Below are 15,646 nucleotides of genomic sequence, written 5' to 3'. Positions count from 1 at the left end.
TTTTTCTCATTTTTTTACAACTGTCTTTCTTTTTTAAAATTAATTTTTAAGTTGTTTTAAATTTTATTTATTTTTTTAATTGAAAATATGACACGTGGCAAATGTATTATAGGAATATTTCGATAAATGAGATATTTTTTTGGTACTTTTTGGTAGTTTGGAGGACCATAATGAGAGGGTTAATACTTTAAAGGGCTACTTAAAAAACGACTGGTAGTTTGAAGAACTTAAATGTAGATTTTCCTATTAAAATTATATATTTCAAGCATTGAATTATGTTCAAATCATAGCTTTGCATGGACATTCGATGGTCGATGTGCTGATCTATAAAATACTTATAAAAAAAAAAAAAAAAAATTGCAATCATCCAAATAATCTTATATGGGATTTAATTCTTATACTACATTATCATAACAACTGCACAACAACTCCTCACATGAGGGTGGGCTTCAGTGTGTGAGGTCCACCCTCATGTGAGGAGTTGTTGTGCAGTTATTATATTGGTGTTGTAAATCTAACATTTTTCATCTTATAATAAAGACGGATATATATATATATATATATATATATAAGCGATCACAAATCACATTTAAAAATCCCTTAATTGGTGATGACTTTATACTACATGATCATCGATCTTGGCAATGTATCGCTTCCAAATCAATGTGAAAACAAAAAAAATATGCATCATCCGTATAACAAACAAAGGTTCAAATGCATGGGCTTATCAATTTTAAAATAAAGATAAAGATAATAACAAAAACCTCCAAGAAGTATAAACTCCTAAAGGAGAAAAGCACCAAAAGCTGGATTGATAGAAAGGAAAAGTATGTGAGAGAGAGAGAGAGAGAGAGAGAGAGAGAGAGAGAGAGTTGGCATCAAGGGGAAAAGGATGATAAAACTTACAAGTGATCCTGATCTGCCACGTGGAAGCTAGCTTTAGTTCACGTGGCGAAAGCTGGCCCCACATGGGGTCCAGATGGACCGTAGTCTTTCATTAGCACGGCGAGCTTTTGGCTGTCACGTTGTTTGATTGGGATAACATGATTGGTTATTACAAATTCCCTTCTTTATCTTTGTTGGTAGTTGTACGTACGTAGCAAATTCTCGTCACTATCGTTAATAAAGACCATCCTATTAAGCTCGTGACTATAAGCTTTCTAACTATTTTATTTATTTCTTTTTATATATGTTTTTTTTTTAATAGATATTGATATATGGGATTGAGGCTCTCACGAATTAAGTAGTTTTTATTAATATATTTAAGCAACCTTCTGTAAATTACGATGTATCCTCATGCTACTAGCTCTTATAATATTTCTACGTGACAAATTAATTTTTTTTAGCCCCCAAAATTCTTGTTTTTAGTTTTACCACTCCTAAAACTTTAATTCCGCCCTTTACCATGTTGCTATATATATATGAGATGAGAAAATTTGAAGAGAAAAAAGTAATATAGAGGAAACATAATAAGCCTATATATGCTGTGCTCGATCAATCTATTTTTTGTTTTAATTGAGATAATTTAAGTTGACACATTAATCATAATAATTATATGAATGGCAAATCAATATAAGAAAATTGGAATAATAGTTTAATTAGATCAATGTCAGGATTGTGGGTTTAGGTAAATTAACGAAATGGGTGATTTAAGAATTCATTTTTTTAGGTAATTAGCCCTAAGGAGAGGGGGATGATTTAAGCATTCTTTAGAAATTAGAAAGATTGTACCTTTAAAAGTACATATCCAAAGAAATTTTACCTCAGTGAAATTTGGGAGATAAAAAATTAATATAACCTGATCATTGTAACTTTCTTACACAAAGACATGCATACACACTAGAGATATTTTTAGACGGTGACCCTGGTCTTCAAGCGGCTGATCGACATTAATTGTACGTGGATGCATGCAACGGTCATAGAGCAAATTAAATTTCTTCTTTCTTTCTTTTTTTTCCCATTGATCACGAAGGAAAAAATGAAATATTCTTTTGGAATTTGCATATATATATATATATATATATATATATATGTTTTTTAATGATGAGGGGACGTACGTGAACAAAAGGAAATTAATCGGCGATTTTTAGAGGGATAGATATGGAGGACAGAAAATCTAGCCTATATGTGAAAGCGACATTCTTCAGTTACAACGCCGCCGAAATTCGTTTTCCTTGGTTTCTCGTTAACGTAGATCCTTCATACTAAATTGTCGGTAAATGAGTCCAATCAGGTACCTTAGATTCCAAGAAAGGACAAGAACGAAGGATGGGATAATTGCAGAGAGAGAGAGAGAGAGAGAGGAGCGCATTAGGCTTCAAAAGAACGATAGCAAGAATATGTTTTGGATTGTGAAAAAACAAATGAAAAGTTAAAGGGGGCTAGAAGGGGGTGGCAGCCTCCCATTTGCTTTTTCTCTTTCTTTTTGTCCTCTTATCAAAACCCCAAGCAACACCCACATTCCACCTCTCTCTCATTCACTTGGATCTTCTTCTGCCTAGGCTCTAAGGTCTCTCTCTCTCTCTCTCTCTCTCTCTCTCTATACTTGTATGTGTGTGTTATATTAACATGCATGGAGAATTAATTAAGTTCTGTATATCAAATATATATGACGACTAATGCTACAGCGTTTTGTTTTGGTAGTACAGTGGTGGTGTTGTACAGTTGTTGATTTGAAGGGCCAGTCTCTTTGTTGTTTTTGAATACGAGAGGCCGGTCATCCTCTTTCATTTCTAAACGAAGTATATAGAGGAATTGAACAAGTTCCAAAACGTGATCCTATATATATATATATATATATATATATATATATATATATATGGCTCCTGTTTCATTGCCTCCTGGTTTTCGTTTCCACCCTACCGACGAGGAGCTTGTTGCTTACTACCTCAAAAGAAAGATTAATGGTCGTGAGATTGAATTGGAGGTCATCCCCGAAGTTGATCTCTACAAATGTGAACCATGGGAGTTACCTGGTATATATATCTATATCCTTTCTTTTGATTTTCCATTCTTGTTTCTTCATTTTATTTTAATGTTTTGTTTGTTTCAACGTAAAACGATTTCAGTGTTTAGTCCTAGTTGCCTTTGGAAAACTTAGTTTTCGATCAACTGTAAAAAAGCGAGTACGATTATATATATATCTGCAAAGTCCATATGATTTATTTCCAATTGAACTTTGAATCCTCTATTGTGTCACTAACGACGAATCTTAGTTTTGAATATTGAGTTTGAGTTTGATCGATCATGGTTAGCTTCTGAGAGATCTGATAATTATGTGATTGACAAGTAGATCGAATAGTGTCGAGTCCTTTGCCTCTTCTCGATCTTCTCTTTCTTTATAATTTTGAGGCAGGAAAATCATATATGCTTGAAAGTATTTGATGACTGCTTAAGAAAAAAGTGGTTTTATGCAGTGGATTTATAATATATGGGTCCGTATGCTTAGTTGGTTGAGAATGAGAAGGACTATTTAAATGAGCTTTATTGAAAATTTGGATGTTGATGATCTCAAATTTTCAATGCGAACTAAATTGCGGACTTTAATTTTTTTAAGAGTGACAGAAAAATATGGAAAAATCAGTAATTTTTTTCAAAAAAATGTTTTACATCGAAACAAAACAAAACTTAATTTTATATATATTTTAATTCCAATTTTAAAAGAACAGGGAAAACTCCTTGACTTGATACTAATGAAGATTGGGGAAAGAAAGGAATAATTAAGGAATATGGTAAAATTAAGAACAATCAAGGTATATTGTTGCTTCTTGAAAAATTTACAACTTATAATTAAAGTTATAATTAAATATAGATCAAAATGGGTAATATGAAATCTTTTATTTAGGGTTTGCGTGAGAATAATTTGATCACCCAATTTTTCATTAAGTACCCATTTTCCTTAGAAATTTGACTAGCTAGCTATACGATAAAGGCCAAAGTACAGGTCCCAATACCTTTTTCAAAAGGTGACCACACATAATGACTTGAACTCTTCCTTTAGACACGATTTGCATTCTTTTGATCAAGTTCATTTTTATGTACGTTTATGAAAGATTACTTAAACGCGTTGAACGCGCCTTTATTAATTAATTAACTTGTAAAATATATCAAACTTTAGCATAAAATATATCGATCTCATTCCACCTAATTGATATTCGATATATATATATATATATATATATATATATATATATATATATATATATATATATACTTTCATTGGAAAAGGAAGTACTAATTTGGATGCTACTTTAGAAATGTTGTGAACTTGAAGATTTGCGGTGAGACAATCCGGGCGACCCAAGTCAAAAAGCACAGGAAAAAGGGAAGGGTTTGCCTTAATTGTCTCTGCAAGAGGCAAGAGTTTCAAGCAATGTCACTAGTGCTTTTCTATCTTTTACTGTTTGAGTACATTTTGACAGATTGAGATGATCAATAACTTATTTTCCCAGCTCCCAAGACATACATATTCTTTTGTTTTGTTTTGTTTTTTGTTTCTTTGATGAGCAAGATGTCCGGATTCTAGTTAATAGAAACGAAAAATAGAGCTACAAGGTCTTTATATCTCAAGTTTTCAACAAGTTATTATATATCTAAGTAATGAACCATATATATATATATATATATATATATATATATATATATATATATATATATATATATATATATATATATATAGTAAAAGTGAACAACATAGTTAAGGATGCATGCTTTTATAATAATCTGATGTCCATTCGGTGCATGCATGCAAGTGTTTCAAGTACTTAATAAGAAGATACTTTTATGTGGCTTCCACCATATATAATTGCTCCTGTATGGTCTCTTTTCTCTCTCTCTCTCTCTCTCTCTCTCTCTCGGTCAATGCAAGTGCTTATTAAATCATGAAAATAATAGCACTAATGAGTAATGATATTACAAAACATTACAGGAAAGTCATTATTACCAAGCAAAGATCTTGAGTGGTATTTCTTCAGTCCACGGGATCGGAAGTATCCCAATGGATCAAGGACTAATCGCGCAACCAAAGCCGGATATTGGAAGGCCACCGGAAAGGATCGAAAAGTGAACTCTCAGATGCGTGCCGTGGGGATGAAGAAAACCCTTGTTTATTATCGAGGGAGAGCACCTCACGGCGCTCGAACCGGTTGGGTTATGCATGAATATCGTCTGGATGAGAGAGAATGTGAAAATGCTCCTTCAGGCTTGCAGGTATACACGTCATACCAGTTGTATGGCATGGCTGATTTTAACTATTAGGTCATCTTAAAATCATATATATTTACTCTTAATTACTGCAGGACGCGTATGCACTTTGTCGTGTGTTCAAGAAGAGTACTACACCTGGTCCGAAGATAGGAGAGCATTATGCCACCACAACTACCTATCAACTAACAAGTAACCACTCATCAAGCATTGATTTATATTCCGAGGGAAGAGGTGAAGATTTGGATAGATCGGATAATTATCCAATGCCATATGATTCTTCCTCACCCAGCATGAATATTACCGGATCATCACATGATATGAATGCAACAAGAGATGGGAAATGGATGCAGTACTTATCAGAAGACGCATTTAACTTAACCCCTCCACCATTTCCAAATTATGCAACCGTTTCATACCCTCCATCAAAAGTAAAATTTTCTATCTCTTTTTTTTTTTTTTTTTTTTTTTTAAGATATTCAATCAAAACACAACTATATATCCTAAATATATGTTCTCTGTGAACTCCCTCCAAGGAGTTGACTTGAATGGTAAGTCACTTAGTTCGAGTGTCTTATGAAGCATCATGTCTAAAGTTAGGCCTCCCTTGAGTGCAAACAATTTTTTGCAGTCATGCCCTAGGGTGAAAGCGAGCTGGGTGCTTAGCAACATGTCCCGAAAATTTAGTTTATGAAAATATATATATATATATATATATTTTCTCTGCTGTAACCCTAAAAAACGTACAATCTGTCCCTTTGCAGGTGGATATAGCATTAGAGTGCGCAAGGTTGCAGCATCGATTCTCACTTCCTCCATTAGAGGTGGACGACTTTCCTCAAGCTGGATTCACTGACTTTAGAATGTCACAATCAACGCCGATACGAGAAGGTGGAAATGAAACCGATATTTTACAGGAAATCCTTTCGGTAGCTCAAGCTTCTCAGGAACTAATAAATCAATCAAACATTCCGGACACGTGGGGTGGAAATTATGCCCCTGATGATGATTTTTCCTTCATGGTTGGCAGAGATCATACCCGTAATATTCAAGTTAGTGACATGAGTTCTGAGAGATATTGGGAGGATCCAAGTACGAGGTCCATACATATTGGAGATCTGGATGAAGATTTTAAGACGTCGGAGAGGATGGCAGAGAATTTAAGATGGGTGGGAATGTCGGACAAAGATCTTGAGAAGGTACGTACCCCTTTTTTTTTATTTGAGAAATATATATGCCGGATTGTAATAATTAGCTTGTCACAAAACCACAAGCAATTGATTCATTTTCTTACCAAAAAAAAAAAAAAAATTGCTCAGCCAATAGATTTGTTTAATTTTTAATTATTATTTCATAAGTAATGTTATTGAGTAGACTGCATATTATACGAACTGCTATACAATTAGGATGACGTAACAGTAAAAATCTACTTTTTCTTTCTTCCACAAATGATGATTGTATGACAATTATATGCCCGTCTACTAATTAAATAGCATTACAAGTCAAAATTTAACTGCTTACTGTCGAAAGATATATAGAATATAATCTGCTTTTTGCACTAGAAGCCATGCAATATCATTTTGAGCCCTAGTTCTTTACGTAATTTTTTTTTTATGTTTTATAAAAATAAAAATCACATATTGGACAGAGTTTAATGGAAGAACACAAGATTGTTCCAATAGAAGATATTTCAAGCTTTCGGAGAAGAGAAGAGGATGAGATTCAAGGTATCAAAATCATCATTAAATATTGCTAGCTTCTTATATATCTTCCTTTTGTATTCTGACAAATTCATTTTTCTTATCATTAATTAACAAGATCGAGCTTAATTAACTGCAGGAGAGAGTGGGCATACCAAAAGCTGCAACGAATTCAATGACACAGAGATAAACAGTTTCCCACTTGGATTTATCAACGACGAACCAAACGACAACTTCCTTGATGATGGAGACATGGATGATTATTCAAATTCTCCAAGCTTCGAGGTCATTGAGGAAATTAAAGTCAATCACGGAATGTTTATTTCCACTCGCCAGGTAGCCGAGACATTCTTTCACCAAACAGTTCCTTCGCAGACAGTTAAGGTCCACCAAAACCCAGTGATGATGATGAAAAACTTCTCAATTGAGAAAGCTGACGTACAAATAAGGTCTGAGAATAGATCATCATGTTCTTTCTCTTTCTTTAGAAAGATTAAATATGTAGCAAGTGCAATTCTTTCAATGGTCGCACTTGTTTTGGTGCACCTATATGTCGGGGGATATCTGGAAGAAGAGAAAGTGGAAGGGGAATTAGCTGCTTGCTGCTCTGACAATGTCAAGAACAAGAGAAGATCACCGGCGGGAAGAATGAAGTCTATCAGTGACAGGAAAAAACAGGTTTCGTTGGTAATTAACACAAATAGTGCTTTTTCCAGGAGTACTGTAGGGATCTTCCTTACCATTTCTTTAGCTCTTTGTACCATGTGGGCTAACCACATAAATTAAATTAAAGCTACCGCTTGATTTCCTCATGATTTTCACTTCATTTCTAACTTTAGTTGCTAATTTGGGAAGCATAAGTCAGCCTTCTCCTTGTTATAGGCAGATGCGCCTCAAAATACTTGTACTTTATATTGACTCAAAAATTATTTGATAATTATTATTGATTTATATTAATGGAATTTTCATGTGTATTTTCTTCAAGATATATATGTATAGGCAACAAGTACTACATATATATATGGGTGTCAGCCAATTAAATTTGGACCGATTGGAAAAACTACAAAACGTATATATATATGCTATAGTTTTTTTTACAAGACCCAAGCTAAATCCCTTTAGATAAAGATGTTTTTGAAACATGTAGAGAGCGTGGAATGAGTGAGCTCATTTAAGTTCTTGTTGTCTAGAGGACTTGTTCATTGTCAAAGAAGTGTTTTTATTTGTGCAAAGAAGTGTATCACAACCATCATGATTCATACATGCATTGTATACATGGAGAAATGTCGATGTATGAACACAACCATCATGATTCATTGTATAGTATATCACTATATCTCTCTACGTGAAACTAAAGAGCTTGAGTAGTTTTTAAATATTATAGTCATGTTCAGTTTTAATTACCCAAATAATTATAAAGACGTGTCATGTATGTCAAGTGGAGAATATTATAACACATCTCCAACAAGAAAACGTGAGGTGGCCCACATGTCACATAAAATATTATATATTATATATGTATATATATAAGAAATCTTCAATGTCACGACCCACTTAGCAATATGGTCGATGATCAATAGAACTTGCCAACAAATAATAGACTAGCTTTAACATAATTAATCAATCAACTCATGGCCAAAAAGAAAGGGAAAAGATTAAAATGTTGTTTAATTTGAAAAGCTTTTGAGATACTTTTATATGGCTTTTTGATTGTGCCTTTTTCACTATCCACTCTAAAAGATAGGGGAAAATATATAACGTAGCCATATTGGTGAAGATGATCGAGTAATGATTCATATATAGGGTCATGATCACGGGATGCTTCATACCGTAATATATCAATTGGATGGGAGGGTGAGGGTCCATTAATTATTTGATCATTTCACGTACAATTATCGGCCTCAACCATATATATGCATGTTGCTTGTGAACATACAGCTTGATGAACTGCAAAAGTGCGAGCAAATTAACCTGCCTGCCCACCCAACTCTATACATATGCATGCATGGTCTTTTCTTAGCTTCGAAAGCAATTAATTTCTACGTTCCTCATAGAGGGAGATATATATATATATATAGGCAATCTTATTAGGGCTGAAAACTTTAAACACGACACGTAAATTGGACACAAACCCAACAGAAAATTAGTGGGTTAGTATTGAGAAATTTGACATCATTTAATTAAATTGGTGGATTAAGGTTGACCTATATAGTTTTATACTCATTTCTTGGCACAACCCGAACTCAACATGCATTAGCATAAGAAAATACAATTTTTGACACAAGTTGTGAATCCTATACAGACCTAACATAAAATTAGCAGGTTAATGTTAAAAGGTCTAACCCATTTAATTAATTTAGTTTAATTAAAATTGACTAATATAATCTTATATACATGCATGTCTTAACACGACCCGACTCGCGAATAGGAAATTATCACCCCCTAACTTTTATTGCAGAGGACAGCCAGTAGTGCATATTCGACTTGCTGCCCCGGCCCTTGATGATAAAGGACTACGCGCGCGCGCTAGCTGCTAATTTTGTCAAGAAACACGAATCCGTAGGTTGATCACATGCAGTGAGTTTAGAAATGAGTTTTTTCAGTGGTTTATTTTTAACTGTAGCGAAAGGTGGGCAGTGACTAGCTGGTGAGTGGTGCGCATGCAGTACATCCGCACATGGCCCTGTTGATCATGGTGAAGACAGAAAGAAAGGGTAAGAAATTCGGATCAAATAGGAAAGGATGAAAAGAAAATGACAAAAGTAAAGCATGGGTTCACGGGATCACCTACTGTACTACTCCGCCAATTATACTCCGCAACGTTCCAAAATATCATTCAATTTGACCCCCACCACCTTTCCCATTCTTACATGCCATTCCAAAAAGCTGCAAATCTCTCTCTCTCTCTCTCTCTGTAGCCTGTAGGTGTTCATATATGGTTACATTACATATAAAGCTAAGCAGATTTAGCTTCCCCTCTAAATAGTTACCCATATCCATGAGCATGCTATAGAGAGCTAGCTGTAACGCTATATATATATATAGTATAGCAAGAGGACTTTGTTTCTTGTTCATTTTTGAATGGCTTCTTCTTCTTCTTCTTCGTCAAGTTGTTGGGTGCAACTCTTCATCTTCGTTGAGGTTTGGTTCTTCTTCAATGTTGGGTGTCTTGACGGTGTGAATGCAGCATCGTTGACGGCAGCGACAGTGGGTAACATTTCAAAGGTGGAAGAAGCCGTCAATTTCCATATATACTATGGCCAGACCTTCAAAGTTATCAAGAACGCCATTGACGGGAAGAGCTACCTTCTCATCCAGGTACTAGTCATTAATTTCTTTCTTTCTTTCTTGGTCAAATTTCAGGTGACGATTTTCCATATTCTTTTTTAATTACGCGAACACCAATCCAATTTCTGCCTTAAGAGTCTTACATTGTCAAAGTATATTTGAGTTGTGGGCTTTATAAGTTTTGAGCAGATCTCTTCCCTTAAATGTGCCTTTTGTGGAAGAATAAGCTAGACTTAATGAACTTTATCATGGTATCAAAGCTTCAGGACCATAGATAATGTTAGGCTTTTCCTCCCGTTGTACATGTGTTTAGACAATAGTACCACAAATGAATAAGCGTGTTAAGTGTCCCGTATTGCTAAGATATACTTGGGTTGTAGACTTTATAAGCTTTGAACGAACTCAAACCTCGTCCCTTAAAGAAGTCTATTGTGGAAGAGTAAAACTTAATAGACTTTTTTATCTGCATCAAAATATGTACAAATTATTTGCTATGATAAAATGTTACTCTTTCCCGTTTATCATTTCAAAAAAAAATATCATAATGGAGAAATTTCCTCCAATTCATTTTATTTAAATAACATATATTAAAAAATAATTACCATACAACTAGGTGAATTGTCAATAAAAATTAATTTTTAAATCAATACTTAATTTTTATTTCTTTTTTTATAAGTGCTAATCAATGATTAATTTTTATTACCATAGCATAATCATTGGAAGATGGATGAGTTTCTTCTCCTTCCCCCTTTGAAGTTTGAATAGAATAAAAAAGAAATGGGCCAGACTGATATAAATACGAACTTAATCTATTGTAGCCTGGGCTAAGACGAGGCCCAATTCTCAAGTGCCATTAACATAATTTTGTAAAGGCAATTCTCTATTTTTATTTATTTAATTTATTTATATATAAATTGATGAGAATATTAGTGTGTATTTTTTTAAACAATGCATTTTCTTTCATTTTCTAATCTTTCTCCTTGTTGTATGCTTTTTGGTACACAGTGGCAGGTGGCTCATTAGTACAGTATCTTGACTGAAAGTATTTGAATAATACATATAATAACTTGTTTTATCATTTTTGTGCTCTTTTCAAACGAATAATAATTACTAGAAAAATTCGAGGATGGCAGCAAGGACAAAGTATTGCACCTCAAGGATCAAATCATTTGTCATTCCACTGTCAAACTATTCCATTGATGCCGAATTATTTCCAGGTACTATACTTAGCCACTCTTAGCTCAATCTATTAACACCACACATTTTGATGTTAATTTCCTTTATTTTACTATTTTAGGGTTATATCTTCCAATATAATCGTTATCATACATGTGTTAAATTCAAATTTTAAATATTTTTAACTGAAACGTAAGTCGAATAATGAAGACAATGTTAAACTCATGTTATATCTGTTCTAATATCATATTAAATCACCATTTATCTTAAAAATTAAAACTGATAAAAAATAATTGATTCAATATTCTAACGGCATGTTGATGTGCCTATTAGAAAGCTATGTGTTATTTATAGTAGTAATAGGGCTTTGTTCTTGCTTGTTTAGCATGGCAATAGTACTGTACATACCTCGGTCTCATATCGAGAAAATAAGAAGTTCACAGTGAATAAATATTGGATAGTTTATAAAATTACTGGGAAGCTCTAAATTGATTAATAATTTTAAAATGATAACGTAAATATAACTAACATTATTCTTGTGTCATTACAGATAGCATCATCATTAGCATCTAATAGTGGCAAATGCAAAAACATGATTGATCATTCAATTGTATTTTAACATACTACTTCATGCAAAACCAAACAATAATAAAAACCACTTGATTCTTGTTCCTTGTTCTTCATCTTTGTTTTATCTGACCATTTTCTCTCTGTCTCCTCTTTTTTTTTTTTTCTTTTTTTTCTTTTTTGTGAAATTACAGTGTCCTTTTTGGAGGTGAGGATCACTGGCCTACCGTAAGGTGTAATATATTCTTATTAATTAGTCTGCTGTAATTTAAAAAAAAAAAAAAAAAAAAAAAAAAAAAAAAAAAAAATTGGGCTCAATTACATCATTCAAAGGAAAGGTTCAACAGAATAGGTGAAGGACTTTTAAACAATATCCTTTATGCAAATTGACGTTTTAATTGTGTTTCCTTTGTTTATGTTAATGTGTTTCTACAGCTTTTAGGGTTACTAGGGAACTTGAAGGGCATTACATCAGATCCTGTGGCTTCTCAATGCGTATTAAAATTATACCAAAGTGGAGAAATTCAGACAATCAACAAGAGTGATCCGCAACAGCTTGTGCAATTCGGGGCACACTTTGTTACCAGCACTGATCAACCACAAGGTTGCAATATTGCATCTTTTGTTCCCTTCGTAGAAGACACACCTCTGCAGGTAAGCATGTGATTTGATCAAGAAAAAAGCATCCCACATGATTTGTTAGTACTGTAAATTGTTCATGCTTGGAAATGATATTACCTATATATATATATATATATATATATATATCTTCCTTATGTTTCATAGAGGGCAGAGTGGATCAAGTTTTTGGGAGTTTTCGCAAATCTTGAAACGACAGCCAATGAAGTCTACGATGCAGTAAGTATCACATCAAATTTTGACGATTTGAATTAGAGTAATAATATTTAGTAGACTGTTAAACGACTATCATATAATTAAGATGATGTGACATATGCATTTACATACATGGGCATGTATGCATAAATGTTCACATCCACCCACAAGAGTAAACCCTCTTATGTTCATGGAGGAAACATATATGGCTCAATTTGGTGAAATCTTATTAGTCAATCTTTAATTATGATACCATCCATAGGTTTTAGTCTGATTCAATTAAGATGATGTGCATGTAATTCATAAGTCCAATTGGTCTCAAGACAAACACTTTTAACTAGATCGATGTGTAATTCATAAGTCCAAATGGCCTTCAGGAGATCTAACAAAAGAAATGCCTTTGTATCTGTTGCTAAGAAATAACTTTTGTCCTGCAGATTAGAGAGAATTATTTATGCCTGACTAAAGTTGCAGCAAGCAAGAAACCCTTCAAACCGACAGTAGCTTGGATGGGATATTATGATGTATGTACCATATCAAATTATATTTAAGTGTTTGTATATATGCATACCCCTTACATGTCTATATTCATACGTACATACATACATACAAGGGCGAAACTAGCATTTGGAGTTTGGGGGTAAAACTCTAATTTTAAAAGGATTATAAGAGTATTCTTAAAAAGGTTTAGGAAAGACATCCCCCAAGCCACCATGTGGTTCCACCCATATATATATATACACAAACACCCTATAGAAATTGTGTCTTCAATAGCAACAGAACACTTCTTTTTACTGTTCCTATAACATTAAGCATTGAGGAGTCTAAGAAAATGAAATGGAAGACTAATGTCCGACTTACTATTTAGGTTTGCTCTTACCTTGCAGGGTGTCTGGTCATTTACAAAGGAAGCATACAAGTTGAAGGTACTAAATCAATTTTGAAATTTTTGTATAATATCGAACCATTTTGTAATAGCACAAAACAGTGTTGGATCTATAGTGAAAGAATCATTGTGATTATGTTTATCTAATCAAGTATATATGTGACGTCTCACATCGTTTGAGAATGGAGATGTGCTTATATGTATAAACGTATCCTTCTTAATACAATGCATTTTAAAGCCATAATAGTCATGAATCTATCAGAACTTTGCAGTTAAGTGTGCTTCTGCGAGAATAGTACTGAGATGGGTGACCTTCTTGAAAGTCTGATTCGGGAGAGCCAAAAGCGGACAATATTGTGTTGTTGAGAGCGGGTCGTTACAATATATGCAATATACAAAACAGTTTCTATAGAAAGAATCTATGGTCGTATTTGTTAAAGATTTTGTTTTATGTTCTCAAAACAAATACATTAATAAACAATTCAAAACATATTTTCACATTTATGTCACGTCATAACACTTTTTCAAACAAAAAAAAAAAAAACCACCCTCCAAAACACATTAACGTCAGAACTCTTTTGAAAAGTTGACCGTCTATTTTATTTTCTTATTTACTTTAATTTCAAGTCTTATACTTCTATCTTAGTCTATTAGTTACAGAATTCAAATCTTAATCCTATTAATTAACTTGTTCATCGGAATTGTATTTCTTTAAACTTTCGATGCAGTATACAGAAGATGCAGGCGGAGAGAACGTGGACAACTCTATCAATAAGATGACTTATAACATCTCTAATCCTGAAGATTTGGATCAATTGCATGCCATCCTATGTGTAAGTTGAATTACAATATTACGATTAATGTGAAAAAAGCTTTGAAAGTTGTATGTTAGTTTGAATCTATTATACGAGTTTAAGCTTTGTTGCAATGTTATATCCGAATGGATAAACAGAAGTTTTTACCTTCTTTTTTTTTTTTTTTAATTAATTTGATTCTAAATAACGATTTAATTTTCTACTTCAATTAAAATGATTTTGATATGAATCCTTGAGGGTTAAATGTATTATACTAATTAAGATCAAAATCTCAGGGTTATTTTTTTTATTTTTTATTTTTAATTGATATGGATCCAACATTTACTGGAACTCATTTCTCCTTGTAGACTGTGGATGTAGTCATTGACGAAACATATACTACCGATCCGGCAGGCTACACTTTATCAACCTTCTTCCAAAATATATTCATTGAAGATCACTCTTGTTTTTCTTTTCTTGCAAACCAAACTTTATGGAGATATGATAAGAGAATTTACAATTCAACTCTTGGTAAGTACTTTCCCAACAATTTCATCTTCTTTCTAGATCTCTTTACAATGTCTATCTCTACCCATTTCTTTAAAATAATTTACAGCTAAACTCTTTGTTAACAATGTCTAGTTTGAATAATTTTTTTCTCTTTTTTGTGTTTTTCTTTTTTTGAATTTCTATGTGGAGATTGGTTCGACGGAGCGGTCTCTCAGCCTCAACTAGTTTTAGCAGATCTTATTGAAGCTTCATTTCCTACAGGAAATTACACGACAACATACTTTAGAAACCTTGCAAAGGTAGATATATTATTATCTAAAAATAAAATAATAAAAAAAAAAATCAAGGAATCTCTATGGTTAATAGTTCTTATAATTTATACATCTTGACATGCAGGAAGAAGCAGTAATAAGCATTGGTCCTAACATGTGTGATAGAGAGACCTCCACAGCAATGCAGCCCACATTAGTAGCTTGCAGATAATGCTACAAATCATTTCAAATTTATTTTTTTCAAGTTTCTTTAACTTTCCTTAATTTGAAGATATGGGTTATACAATAATATAATTTTCATTCATTAGTTTTATATATACTTTGCCGTGCTCATAATTGCATTATTGTAACAACCCAAAGAAAGCGCTAATGTTGGAACTAACCAGGAACACCTTTATAATTCACAATTATCAAATA

The 15,646-nt window shown here is 33.1% G+C and overlaps 2 protein-coding genes across 2 annotated transcripts; both read left to right on the top strand.

The window, feature by feature from the left end:
• Positions 1-2,795: 2,795 nt before the first annotated feature.
• Positions 2,796-7,864, top strand: LOC133859482 (NAC domain-containing protein 54). Its single transcript, XM_062294898.1, has 6 exons — positions 2,796-2,975; positions 4,928-5,208; positions 5,298-5,633; positions 5,967-6,401; positions 6,851-6,929; positions 7,042-7,864. The coding sequence occupies exons 1-6, from the start codon at positions 2,819-2,821 to the stop codon at positions 7,686-7,688; spliced, it is 1,935 nt and encodes a 644-aa protein (XP_062150882.1). The 5' UTR covers positions 2,796-2,818; the 3' UTR covers positions 7,689-7,864.
• A 1,917-nt stretch (positions 7,865-9,781) lies between these two features.
• On the top strand, positions 9,782-15,542 carry LOC133859483 (uncharacterized). Its single transcript, XM_062294899.1, has 11 exons — positions 9,782-10,220; positions 11,305-11,407; positions 12,128-12,141; positions 12,369-12,587; positions 12,720-12,791; positions 13,205-13,291; positions 13,655-13,693; positions 14,382-14,486; positions 14,816-14,978; positions 15,147-15,256; positions 15,354-15,542. The coding sequence occupies exons 1-11, from the start codon at positions 9,984-9,986 to the stop codon at positions 15,438-15,440; spliced, it is 1,236 nt and encodes a 411-aa protein (XP_062150883.1). The 5' UTR covers positions 9,782-9,983; the 3' UTR covers positions 15,441-15,542.
• The last annotated feature ends 104 nt before the right edge of the window (positions 15,543-15,646 follow it).

This window comes from Alnus glutinosa, chromosome 2 (genome assembly GCF_958979055.1).
Source record: "Alnus glutinosa chromosome 2, dhAlnGlut1.1, whole genome shotgun sequence".
Taxonomy (NCBI): Eukaryota; Viridiplantae; Streptophyta; class Magnoliopsida; order Fagales; family Betulaceae; genus Alnus; species Alnus glutinosa.
This window is presented reverse-complemented; position numbering and strand designations above follow the sequence as displayed.